This window comes from Mirounga leonina, unplaced genomic scaffold, assembly GCF_011800145.1.
Source record: "Mirounga leonina isolate KUSES-001 unplaced genomic scaffold, KU_Mleo_1.0 Mir_94, whole genome shotgun sequence".
NCBI classification, from domain to species: Eukaryota; Metazoa; Chordata; class Mammalia; order Carnivora; family Phocidae; genus Mirounga; species Mirounga leonina.
The window spans coordinates 54529342-54542373 of record NW_023270855.1 but is presented as its reverse complement, the minus strand read 5'-3'; the positions used below and the strand labels follow the sequence as shown (position 1 = coordinate 54542373).

The following is a 13032-nucleotide window of genomic DNA, read 5'->3' as shown; positions in this document are numbered from 1 at the left end:
GTTGGTTAAGCGACTGCCTTCGGCTCAGGTCATGATCCTGGAGTCCCGGGATCGAGTCCCGCATCGGGCTCCCTGCTCGGCAGCGAGTCTGCTTCTCCCTCTGACCCTCCTCCCTCTCATGCTCTCTGTCTCTCATTCTCTCTCTCGCAAATAAATAAAATCTTGAAAAAAAAATATTTTTAAAAAAAAAAGAAATGCTATAAGGGGGGCACCTGGGTGGCTCAGTCGTTAAGCGTCTGCCTTCGGCTCAGGTCATGATCCCCGGGTCCTGGGATCAAGTCCCACATCAGGCTCCCTGCTCAGCAGGAAGTCTGCTTCTCCTTCTACCTGCCGCTCCTCCTGCTTGTGCTCACGTTCTCTCTCCCTGACAAACAAATAAATAAAATCTTAAAAAAGAAATGATGTAAGGAGCTAACACTTTGGCATGGCAGTCTAAGGGGGTGGGCAGTGAGCTTCACAGCGTATTCACCCGTGCACAGAGGACACTGGTTCTCCATGTTACTGGGGGTACCGCTGCATGAACTCTGCCCGCTCATCAGTAACCCGAAGAAACCATATGGAAAGAATACGGAATATCATAAACCATGCCAGTGGATTCACGGACAGAGTTAAATGTTCGGATTTGGCATTCCCCTGCATTTTCTTGTGGACGTCTTCATGTTTTGTTTTGTTTTGTTTCCAGACCACTATTGTTTCTGAATATTTACTTTTTTTTTTTTTTTTAAAGATTTTATTTATTTATTTGACAGAGAGACACAGCCAGAGAGGGACACAAGCAGGGGGAGTGGGAGAGGGAGAAGCAGGCTTCCCATGGAGCAGGGAGCCTGATGCAGGGCTTGATCCCAGGACCCTGGGATCATGACCTGAGCCGAAGGCAGACGCCTAACGACTGAGCCACCCAGGCGCCCCTGAATATTTACTTTTCACTTGAAGAGTAGTCTGCCCTGCAGGGGTGAAGCTGAGACACACTTCTTCCCCCCCACACCCCACTGCCTGGCCACCATAAGTTTCACAGACCCATTTTAGGGACTTTGAACACAGGCATTGGGCTTTAAGCACAGATGGAACAAAGCTCCTTACATTGTTAAAGTTACGGTGGAGTCTGGTCTTATCGTACATTTTTGGTATATGAAGTGGCGGGTAGCGGGGGAAAGAAGCTGTTCTGTCGATTCATATCAGGATATATTTATTTTATCTTGTTGTGAGCACAGGCCAAAATGATATTAAGAAATGTAAAGATACAGACAAAAATGTGCAACTCTTGAAAAACCCCAAATTGTAAAAGAACTCCCTTTTGTTATACCTTAGGTATCTCAATCTTTTGTGAATGTACTCTCTTGGGTCTGACTTCTTTGCGTAAAATTATGTCTGAGAGATTCATCATCCCTATTGTTGAGTGCATCACTCATTCACCTTTTTAAAAACATTGTTAGTAGTATTCTTTTTTTAAAAAAAGATTTATTTATTCATTTGAGAGAGCGAGAATGAGAGAGAGTACATGAGAGGGGGGACGGTCAGAGGGAGAAGCAGACTCCCTGCTGAGCAGGGAGCCCGATGTGGGACTCGATCCCGGGACTCCAGGATCATGACCTGAGCCGAAGGCAGTTGCTTAACCAACTGAGCCACCCAGGCACCCTGTTAGTAGTATTCTAATGTATGAAAACACCAGGATTTAGCTACCCATTTGTTGGGTTGACAGACATTTGGCTGGTTTCCAATTTCCTCCAATTTTGATAGACACAATTGGCAAGAAACTTTGTGTGCACAGTTGATAAGAAATGAAAAACAACTTTTGCAAATCGTGCAACAGGTGAAATTATAGTTGACAGGTGATAGGAAATTATAAGCCACTTTTTACAAGCCATTCACAAATTACAAAAAGTGAAATTATATTTGAAGAAGAACGTGATACACATGAATATGGGAACTGGGGCCTTTGCCGGGAGCTATCTCCACCCGGAGCCCCCTTCTGGCTCCGTGTGTGTGTGTGTGTGTGTGTGTGTCCTATAAAGATGCTAGTCATTGAATTTAGGACTCACCCAAATCCTGCATGACTTCATCCCACATATGAACAACCAGACTGGAAGACGGGAACTAAGGGGAGAGTGGGCTCAGAGTCCAAGATTCCCAAGAAGGGAAAGAAAGATGGATTATCCTATATCAGGGGGTGGCAACCTTTATCCGTCCGGGCCAGATAACAACATTTTTGGCTTGGTGGGTCATATGGTCTCTGTCACAACTTCGCCACTGTGCTGTTAAAGCACAAAAGTAGCCAGAGACAAGAAATACATGAATGGGCATGGCTGTGTGCCAATAAAACTTGATTTATATGAACAGGCGGAAGGCCAGATTGGCATAAGCCTTGCAGTTTGCCAATCTTTGTCCTGGATGTTTAAGCCCGTGGCAAAACAAAAAGACAAAACAAAACAAAAAGCCACTGGTAGGCCTAAGGCTAACATAATGGGAAAAAAATATTAAAGCATGTAGGACATCATCAGAGAGCAAGGCCATAACAGGAAGTTAAAGAAGATAATGTCTGAAAGCGAGGTTAATACAAGAGGAAAGAGGGGCGCCTGGGTGGCTCAGTTGGTTAGGCGACTGCCTTCGGCTCAGGTCATGATCCTGGAGTCCCGGGATCGAATCCCGCATCGGGCTCCCCACTTGGCGGGGGGTCTGCTTCTCCCTCTGACCCTCTTCCCTCTCGTGCTCTCTGTCTCTCATTCTCTCTCTCAAATAAATAAATAAAATCTTTAAAAAAAAAAATACAAGAGGAAAGAGTCAGTGTTGAAAATGTTTGGTTACTAGAGGAAGGGATTTAAGCAGGCCGACGTGGAACAGGGGTCTGTTACCTTGTTATAAATCTTTCTGATCTTTCAGATACTCACAACAACGGTGAAACAATGTATATGTATTACCTTAATAAAAAATTAAAACTTAAAAAACACAGCAGCTGGGGGGCGCGTGGATGGCTCAGTCAGTTAAGCGTCTGCCTTCTGCTCAGGTCACGATCCCAGGATTCTGGGATCAAACCCCATGTCGGGCTCTCTTGCTCAGTGGGGAGCCTGCTCATCCCTCTCCCTCTGCTCCTCCTCCCCCCTCCCCCCCCCCCCGCTTGTGCTTTCTTACTCTCTCACTCTCATTCTAGCTCAAATAAATAATTAAAAAAAAAAAACTCAAGAAAAAAGAAAAAAACCACAGCAGCCTACTGTCAGGGCAGTCCATCTCTGTTACCTGTAGGTAGAGACCCCAGATGCAGGGCTTCATGCTCCCCAGGGAGCGGTGGGGTGGGAGAGGGGGCGGCCGGGAGGGGGTGCAGAGAGAGATGGAAGCTCCCACCAGGGGGAGCTCTGGGAAAACTTACAGATTTTCTCTAGAAAAATAAAATGGAACATCACCAGGGCTGGTCTACAGCGGGAATGCCAAACCACCATCCCGTGGGCCAAATGTGGCCCTCTACCTGAGGGGGTGTTTGGGGGGCTTCGTTATCTTATTTTACTACTATTTTTTATTGAGATATAACTGACATATAACATGAGTTTCAGGTGTACCACATAATTCTATTTGGATATGTTGCAAAATGATCGCAATAAATCTTGTTACCGCCAGCAAATGTACTTACAATTTTTTTCTTGTGATGAGAACTTTTAAGATCTACTCTCTTAGCAACTTTCAAATACGCAATACAGTATCATTAACTACAGCCACCGAGCTACACATTGCATCCCCGGGACTTACTTATTTTATAACTGAAAGTTTGTACCCCTTGACCCCCTTCACTTATTTTGCCCATGCTCACTGCCCCACCCCTGCAACTGCCAGTCTATTCTCTGTATCCTTAAGTTCGGTTTTTTTCTTTTGTCTTGTTTTTAGATTCCACATACAAGTGAGACCATATGGTATTTGTCTCTGATTTATTTCACTTAGCATAATGTCCTCAAAGTCCATCTATGTTGTTGCAAATGGCAGGATTTCCTTCCTTTGTAAGGCTGAATAGTAGTCGTGTGTGTGTGTGTGTGTGTGCGTGCGTGTGTACATCTCACATTTCCTTTATCCATCCATCTATTGACCAACACTTAGGTTGTTTCCATATCTTGGCTATTGTAAAAAATGCTGTGATGAACATGAGGGTGCAGATCTCAATTTGAGATCCTATTTTCACTTCCTTTGGGTATATACCCAGAAGTAAAATCACTGGATCATATAGTATAATGGTTTAATTTGAGGAACGTCCATACTGTTTCCCACAGTGGCTGCACCAGCTTACATTCCTACCAACAGTGCACAAGGGTTCTCTTTTCTCCACATCCTCGCCAATGCTTGTTATCTTGTATTTTTTGACAACGACCATTCTAACAGGTATGAGGTGATAGGTCATTGTGGCTTTAATTTTCATTTCCCTCAGGATGAGTGATGTTAAGCATCTTTCATGTACCTGCTGGCCATTTGCCTGTCTTCTTTGGGAAAATGTCTATTCATTTCCTCTGCCCACTTTTTAATCAGATTTTGAAATTAAAAAAATATATATGTGTATTACTTTCATAATATTTTTAGAAATTAATTTAAGGGGCACCTGGGTGGCTCAGTCGTTAAGGGTCTGCCTTTGGCTCAGGTCATGATCCCAGGATCCTGGGATCGAGCCCCGCACTGGGCTCTCTGCTCCGCAGGAAGCCTGCTTCTCCCTCTCCCACTCCCCCTGCTTGTGTTCCCTCTCTTGCTGGGTCTCTCTCTGTCAAATAAATAAATAAAATCTTTAAAAAAATTAATTTAAATATAAAAAAGTAATGAGTCAGACCCATAGAATACCAAATTGACACAATACAGAGACAGGGAAAAAAGGATACATGTTTTAAATTTTTGACAAATACAGCCAAATTGTTCTTCAACAGAGCTGCACTGATGCATTGCTACCAAGTATATGGGAGCACCATGAATGAGTTTAAGACTTTTGTCTTGAGAAATTTGGGGCTAATTACTTAGCTAGATAACCTATGTCCATCATAAACTGTTAACTCCAAGTCAGCCCAGAAATATCACTTGAAGGTTATAGCAGTTAGCATTTGACTTCATCTAAAAGAAAATCTAACCAAAGCAGGTTTTGAAATAGGGGCTTGGGGCATCTAGCTGGCTCAGTCGGTAGAGCATGCCACTCTTGATCTCAGGGTTAGGAGTTCAAGCCCCACGTCGGGCACAGGGATTACCTAAATATAAAATATTTTTGGGGGTGCCTGGGTGGCTCAGTCGGTTAAGTGTCTGCCTTCGGCTCTGGTCATGATCTCAGGCTCCTGGGATCGAGCCCCACATTGGCCTCCCTGCTCAGTGGGGAGCCTGCTTCTTCCTCTCCCTCTGCTACTCCCCCTGCTCATGCTCTCGCTATCTCAAATAAATAAAATCTTTAAAAAAAATAAAATATTTTTTAAAAACTGGGCTTGGGGCACCTGGGTGGCTCAGTCGGTTAAGTGTCCAGATTCTTGATTTTGGCTCAGGTCATGATCTCAGGGTCTTGGGATCAAACCATGTGTCAGGCTCTGCACTCAGCAGGAAGTTGGCTTGAGGATTCTCTCTCTCTTTCCCTCTGCCCCCCACCCCTGACTCACACACATGCTCACGCTCTACAAAATAAATAAATAAATAAATTTTTTTTTTAAACAGGGCTTATTTATTCTCAGCAGATGGGAAATCTACATGTAAATGGATGCTGGCTTTGATTCAGCTACTCACTGTTGCCATCAAGGGCCCAGGATCTTAATATCCTAAGCTGCTGGCTTCTTGTGCCCCTTACTGTTGCTTCATGATTACAAAATAGCTGCAGTGGCTCCACACAGCACATCCCCATTCCAGGCAGGAAGAGAGGGGGAGGGGAAACTGCAGTGATCTTTCCTTTCCTGCTTGTCCTTTAAAGCAGATTTCTTTCCAGAAGCTGACTTGCCCTTATGTTGTATTGGTCGGAATGGTCACACAGCCATGTTCTGTGAAGAGCTAGGACAGAGTAGAGTTACAGAGCCAGGCATGACTTCTGCCCCTCTGCCACTTGCTTCCTGTGTGACCTCAGCCAAGTGGCTTGGCCTCTCTGATCTTTAGTTGCTCTAATGGAGTGCATTCTGAATATTAAATCATGTCACAGGGTCAGAATAATGTATTTATTTAAACAATTTTGAGGAAAAATTCACATTAACCATTGATCAGTTTAAAGCGGACAACTTAGTGGCATTTAGTACATTCATGATATTGTGCACCCACCACCTCTGTCTAGTTCCAAGATATTTCCATCACCCCAAAGATAGACTCTATACCTATCAGCAATCATTCCCCATCCCCCTCCCCCAGCCCCTTGCAACCTCTATTCTACTTTCTGTCTCTGTGAATTTACCTACCCATGAACACCATCTCCCGTCCATTAAAGGCATGACCCCAAAGTTGCCTCCATCACTTCTTTCCCATGGGTCAGGATTTAGCCAGATGACCACATGTAGCAACAAGGGGCCTGGGAAACACAGTCATTAGGCAAGGGGTCTAGAGAAGGAGCCAGATGGATATTGGTGGATACTGGCTCTCCCAGCCATAGCCACCTCTGTACTCTGTGACGTGAACACTGGTCAGCCATGGACCTGACCACCCAGAAGTCTCCAGAGACAATGGAACCTCCTTGTTGTTTTCTCTCAGCAGGGCAGAATATTTGGTTGATAAATCTTTATGTATTGAGCTCTTCCCCTAAGCGGCCTGAGGTGACCTCTGAAAATGGTTCGCTATTTGCTTGATCCAAAAAACCCTATGAAATCATGTAAATCAAGAGGTTCAAATCTTTGTGTTCACTTTAAGAATACATGTGAAACTGCCCAGGCCATCAAGGGTATGCATATCCGAAAAGCCACCAAGTATCTGAAAGACGTCACTTTACAGAAGCAGTGTGTGCCATTCCGTCGCTACAATGGTGGAGTTGGTAGGTGTGCCCAGGCCAAACAATGGGGCTGGACACAGGGTCGGAGGCCCAAGAAGAGTGCTGAATTTTTACTGCACATGCTTAAAAATGCAGAGAATAATGCTGAACTTAAGGGTTTAGCTGTTGATTCTCTGGTCATTGAGCACATCCAGATGAACAAAGCCCCCAAGATGCAGCGTAGAACGTTCAGGGCTCATAGTTGGATTAACCCATACATGAGCTCTCCCTGCCACATTGAGATGATCCTTACCGAAAAAGAGCAGATTGTTCCTAAACCAGAAGAGGAGGTTGCACAGAAGAAAAAGATATCCCAGAAGAAACTGAAGAAACAAAAACTTATGGCCCAGGAGTAAATTCTGCAGAATAAATGCAAATAAAAATAAAAAGAGTAAAAAGATCTTTATGTATTGAGCACCTACTCTGTGCCCTGCCAGGGATACAGCAATGAGCAAAACAGAGAAGAAGAGGCAGACTGAAGATACATAACATAGGGCAGTGAATCGGAAGTGATGGGATCCTTGCTGTCTCTGCTCAGGGAAGCTCTCTTGACCTCCCTGTGTCAGGTCCTTCATCAAACCCACTTGACTTGGGTCTCTCCGCACAATTGTAAGTTTGCATTCGTTTGTATGATTCTAGGTTTTCCTGCTGGGTTTCTGAACAGACCTCATCTGGTTTTGCTCCTCTTTGTGTCCCCAGCATCTAGCACAATGCCCGACATAAGTGTGGTGGCTCCATGTAAATTTCACAAATTCCATTGCAGGAGTGCAATGCGTGCACATATGTATGCATGAACAAATGAATGAGTGAAAAGAGAACAGCAATCCTCCTGCCCCAGAAGCAGTTTCCTCCAGGGGTGGGGGTGGGGTGGGGAGGCAGGGACAGCCAGTGATGTCACAAGAGGTGTCTGGGATGGAAGGTTCTGGAAGGTTGAATGGGGTAGAAGGGCTGTTGGGGAGGAATACTGCGCCTACCTTTCTGCCTCTTGTCACCACTACTATCCTGGTTGGATCCTGACGGTGACAAGGTCTGGGAAGCTGCAGCACATGTCCAGACTTCCAGAAGAGGCAACTTGCTTACCATCTTTGTGGAAGAAGAAAACACTCTGAGTGCCCAGATGTCTCAGCAACCAATGCCGTGCCATGATGGCCAGGACTCATGACAAGTGACAGTGGTATGGGAGAGGGGGATGTGGGGGTCCTCTGGGATTCAGTGTCTGGCTGTCATTCAGCAGTATATTTCACTAGGACTTAGTCCTACCGCAGGCACACATTTTGGCCTGGAGCTAAACCCTTAGTATCTTTTTCTGTTGCATTTTCTCACTGATTGCTGCTGGTGTACAAAAGAGCTATTGCCTAATCACCTTACAGAAATTTTTATTTATAATAGCTTCTCAGTTTATTGGATAGTCTAGGTAGTCAATCATATTATCTGCAAAATGACAACATTGTCTGTTTCCAATCCGTATTCCCTTCATTTATTTTTCTTAGGTTATTGCATTGGCTAAGAACCTTCATCTTTGCTGAATAGTAGCAGTGACAGCTGACATCTTTGTCTTATTCCTGATTTCTTAGAAATTCTTCCAGTGATTTTGTTGCTATTATTAAGTATAATATTTATTGAATATTTCTGCTAGATATACTTTATCAAGTTAAGGAAATGTCTTCCATTTCTTATTTGCTAAGGATTTTCATAAACAGTGGATATTTCATCAAATTCTATCTTGAAGGGATCATATGTTTTTTCACCCTTTGTCCCTTAAATGCAGTAACTCATATTGATGAGATGTTTAGTGTTGAATAATTTTTGCAGTTACAATAAACCCTATATGGCCTTTTAAAATGGTGAAATGGGGTGCCTGGGTGACTCGGTTAGGTGTCTGACTTTTGATTTTGGCTCAGGTCATGATCTTGGGATCGAGGGATCGAGCTCTGTGTCAGGCTCCATGCTCAGTGGGGAGTCTGCTTGAGGTTCTATCTGTCCCTCTCCCTCTGCCACCCTCTCCATGCTCTCTCTCTCTCTAAAATAAGTAAATCTTTAAAATAAAGTTATTAAACATCTTGCATATAAAATAATACAAAAACATCTGAAAATTTAATGAATAGCAATAAATGTTTATATACCTACTTAACTTTATGGAATAAAATGTTACTAGTAACTTGGAAGTCCTCTGTGTGTCCTACTTTTTCTTATATTCCTCCCTCTCATGAAAGCAGTAACCACTACCCTGAATTGCCTGCAGAAACTTTCCCTTAGTTTTAGCCCCCAAACAAATACTAATTAATGTTGCCTGTTTGTGAACTTTATATAAATAGAATCATACTGCAACCTGCTTCTTTATCAGCATCATGGCTGGGAAATGCATCCAAATTTTTGCATATATTCCTGCATTTTTCTTCACAGTGTAGTATAACATAATGGATATGTCCACTCTTCTGTTGATGGATATTTGGGGTTTTCCAGTATGGGATTCTTAGGGATACTGCTGCTGCGAACATTCTTATCCATGTTTCCTGGGGCAGATGTGCAAGTTTCTCTTGTGTATATATACCTGGGAATGAAAATGCCAGCTCAGGGATATGTACATGTTCACTGTTAATGGTTAACACCAGGGCTTTGCCAATTGGGCGTGCCATCTTTAGCTCCCACCCTTAGTGGAGGAGAGCCCCCATTCTCTTTCCTCTCCAGCACTTGTATGCATTTTTGTATCTACTAGGAATGAAACAATATCTCATTTAATGTTCATTTCCCTGATTACAAAGAACCTGAGCTTCTTGTCCTGGTTTATAGCCCTTTCATGTTTTCTGTGAACTGCTTGTTCATGTTTTTGCCCATCTCCAGTTGGATTATTTACTTATGCCTTTTTAATCCAGAGCAGCTCTTTTCATATTCTGGATATAAATTCTTTCTTGGGATATGAACAGAGCAAATATCTTCTCCCAGTCAGTGACTTGTCTTGATTTGCTCTTTTCTGATGTCTCAATACACAGACATTCTTCATCTGGTAAAGATTCTTTAAACACATGGTTGGATTTGACCTTCACTTTGTTGAAGAGTCATACCATCTCTACTTACAGCTATTTATGAATGAATGAATGATCCCAAGACTGAGAAGAAAAATTATGCAGTAACCATAGGCAAACTAACCTTGTTGTGTTCTAGTTTCATTTGTAAAATGGGGATTAATAGTATCTACCTCCTAGGGTTATTGTGAAGATTAAATGACTTAATGCACATAAAACTTTCAGCACAGTGCTTGGTGCATAGGAAAGACCCATCTGTTACTTGCTTTGCTTGCTGTTGCTGTTCTGTATTAAACAGTCTTGGTCTTTTTTTTTAAAAAAAGATTTTATTTATTTATTTGACAGAGAAAGAGAGAGTACACAGCAGGGGGAGTGGCAGGCAGAGGGAGAGGGAGAAGCAGACTTCCCGCTGAGCAGGGAGCCCAAGGCAGGACTTGATCCCGGGACCCTGGGATCACGACCTGAGCCAAAAGCAGACACTTAACCGACTGAGCCACCCGGGTGCCCCTAAACAGTCTTGGTCTTGACAGGACTGCTGGTTTTACCAGGATCCTTTCAGTCCAAGATCACAAGGAAATGTCTCTGGGTAGAGCTCCCATATTACTTTTCTGTGTAGAAAAGTAATATGGGAGCTCTTCTCTAAGTGCTAGCCATCTGCATCTTGTAACTGCCTTGTCTAGTCCAGAGTTTCTCAGTGTTGGCACTATTGACATTTGGGATCGGATAATTCTTAGTTGTGAGGAGCTACCTTAGGCATTGCAGGGCATTGAAATGTCTCTGGCCTCTACCCGCTAGATGCCAGTAGCATGCCCCAACTTGTGGCAACCAAAATGTCTCCAGACACTGCCAAATGTCCCCTGGGGGCCAGAATGGCCCCTGGTTGATACCCACAGGTCTACTGAGTCAATATATTTAGATATATACTCATTCACCTAATATTGATTGAACCCCTTTCATGTGCCAGGCACCATACTATGTGTTAGGGATATAATGATCAACAAGATAGTCTCTCTCTCTCTCTCTCTCTCTCTCTCTCTCACACACACACACACACACACACACACACACACCCCTAGTTACAAAGCTAGATCATGCAATAAAGGGAAAGAAAGGGTGGAATAAGAGGAGGTAGGTCTAGCTCAGCCTGGGATAACAGGGGATATTCCCGTGAAGAACAGACTTGCAAGCAGAGACTGAGTTTGGGGAGGGATCGATAGATGAAGATTAGGGAGAACAGTGTTTTGAGCATAAAGGACAGCATGTGCAAAGGCCCTGAGGTGAGAGGGAGCTTGGAGTGTGTGGGGATGGAGACAAGGTCCAAGTAGCTGGAGCTAAGGAGGTGAGGGGTATGGCAGGAGGTAGGGCTATTTTCGTATTTATTTCCATGCACCCCTTGCTCCCAGAGTCCAGTTGCATACTTCTGCACCTGGAACAGCCAAGCTAGTTCCCACCTCACGGCCTCTGCTCCCACAGTCTGCTCTATCTGGAACATGCACCCCAGTTGAACTCCATTTCCTTCAGGTCTCCTCAACTCCAATGACACCTCCTCAGAGAGGCCTCCTTGACCACCCTAGCATTCTCTATTACAACACCCTGTTCTGTTGTTCCCATTATGATCACTACCAACCTGAATTTTTTTTAATTGAAGGGATACCCACACATCACAAGATTCACCACTTTAAGGTGCACAATTCAGTGGCATTCAGTACATTCACACTGATGTGCAACCACCATCTTTACCTGGTTCCAAAACATTTTCATCACCCCCAAAGGAAACCGTATGCCCATTAGCAGTCACTCCTCATACCCCTGTCCCTGGCTCCAGGCACCCACTCATCTGCTTTCTGTCCCTATGGATTTGCCTGTTTTGGACATTTCCTATAAATAGAATCATATGCTCTGTCCTTTGACATCTGGCTTCTCTCACTCAGCATGATGTTTTTGCGGCTCATCCTGTTACTATCCAAATGGATCTCTGTTCATTTCCTGGCTGTTTTTTCCAACTAGAATGTCAGCTCAAGGAGGGATTTTTGTCCATTAGGTTGCCCACTGCCTAGAGCTCTGCCTGGCACACAGTAGATGCTCAGGAGATACAGGGAGAAGAGAACAGTAGGATCCCACGATCGACCTCTGCCCTTCTCCCTCACTGAGTGTGTAGGAAAGATTCTTGATAATGGTTAAGCTTGAAAGAAACCAGGGCATGCCCCCCGGCCATGGGTACTGGGGACTTTATGACTTGAGACCTATCATCTTCCCCTTCTCAAGGCTTCACTGGTGGGGTCAGATCGCTTGCATTTTGCTTTATGACTGCCAAGGAGCCCACAACTCCTTAGACCAGAGACACAACAGTGTTTTCCTAAGTCACAAACACGTATACAAACCCATTCACCTACACAAACAGCCACCTCTTTGTATGTTGTCCTGAATCTTGCTTTTCCGATTTAATATCTTGTTTTGAAGAACATTCAAATTCAGTAACCATGAACCAACCTCTCTGGGGTGTGTCTTTCATCAAGGTGAGATTCACATAACACAAAATTAACCTTTTTCCAGTGGTTGGCTCAGCAGCATTTAGTGCATTCACAGTCTTGTGCAACTATCACTTCTGTTTAGTTACAAAAATTGTTCATTGCCCCAAAAGGAAACTCTGCACACATCAAGCTATCACCCTCCATCCCCATCCCTTGGTGGGTAATTCTTTGGTGTCTCCAGTCTCCTTTGGTTTGTCTTCATATGGGTCCTACTCCCGGTTGGAACTCTGGGCAGATCTGACCTCAAGGTCCTTTATGGTAACCCCAAAATGTTTGTCACGGTGCCCTGCATGAGGTAGATATTTTATTATGATCTTATTCATTTTTATATTTTATCCCAAGTCTTACTTTTAAGGGGGATACATAATTTTGTTGTATAGTACACCTTTTCTTTTTTACTTTGCCAAAGGAAGCCCTTTTTTATATAACATATTTTTTTTAATAAAACACTAACTGGTTGGAGGAAATTTTTCTCTTTAGACTGATAGAATAAAAACATAGCTAACTTGAAAGAATGCTACCACCATGTAACACATACTTGGAA

At 43.7% G+C, this 13032-nt stretch overlaps 2 protein-coding genes across 2 annotated transcripts in view; both read left to right on the top strand.

Annotated features, from left to right (window-relative positions):
- Window positions 1–13032, top strand: part of LOC118005683 (long-chain-fatty-acid--CoA ligase ACSBG2-like) — a 57665-nt gene that overhangs the window by 12834 nt on the left and 31799 nt on the right. The gene's annotated exons all lie outside the window — the stretch shown is intronic.
- On the top strand, window positions 6736–7327 carry LOC118005684 (60S ribosomal protein L17-like). The gene has a single exon (XM_034997715.1). The coding sequence runs from the start codon at window positions 6736–6738 to the stop codon at window positions 7288–7290; it is 555 nt and encodes a 184-aa protein (XP_034853606.1). The 3' UTR covers window positions 7291–7327.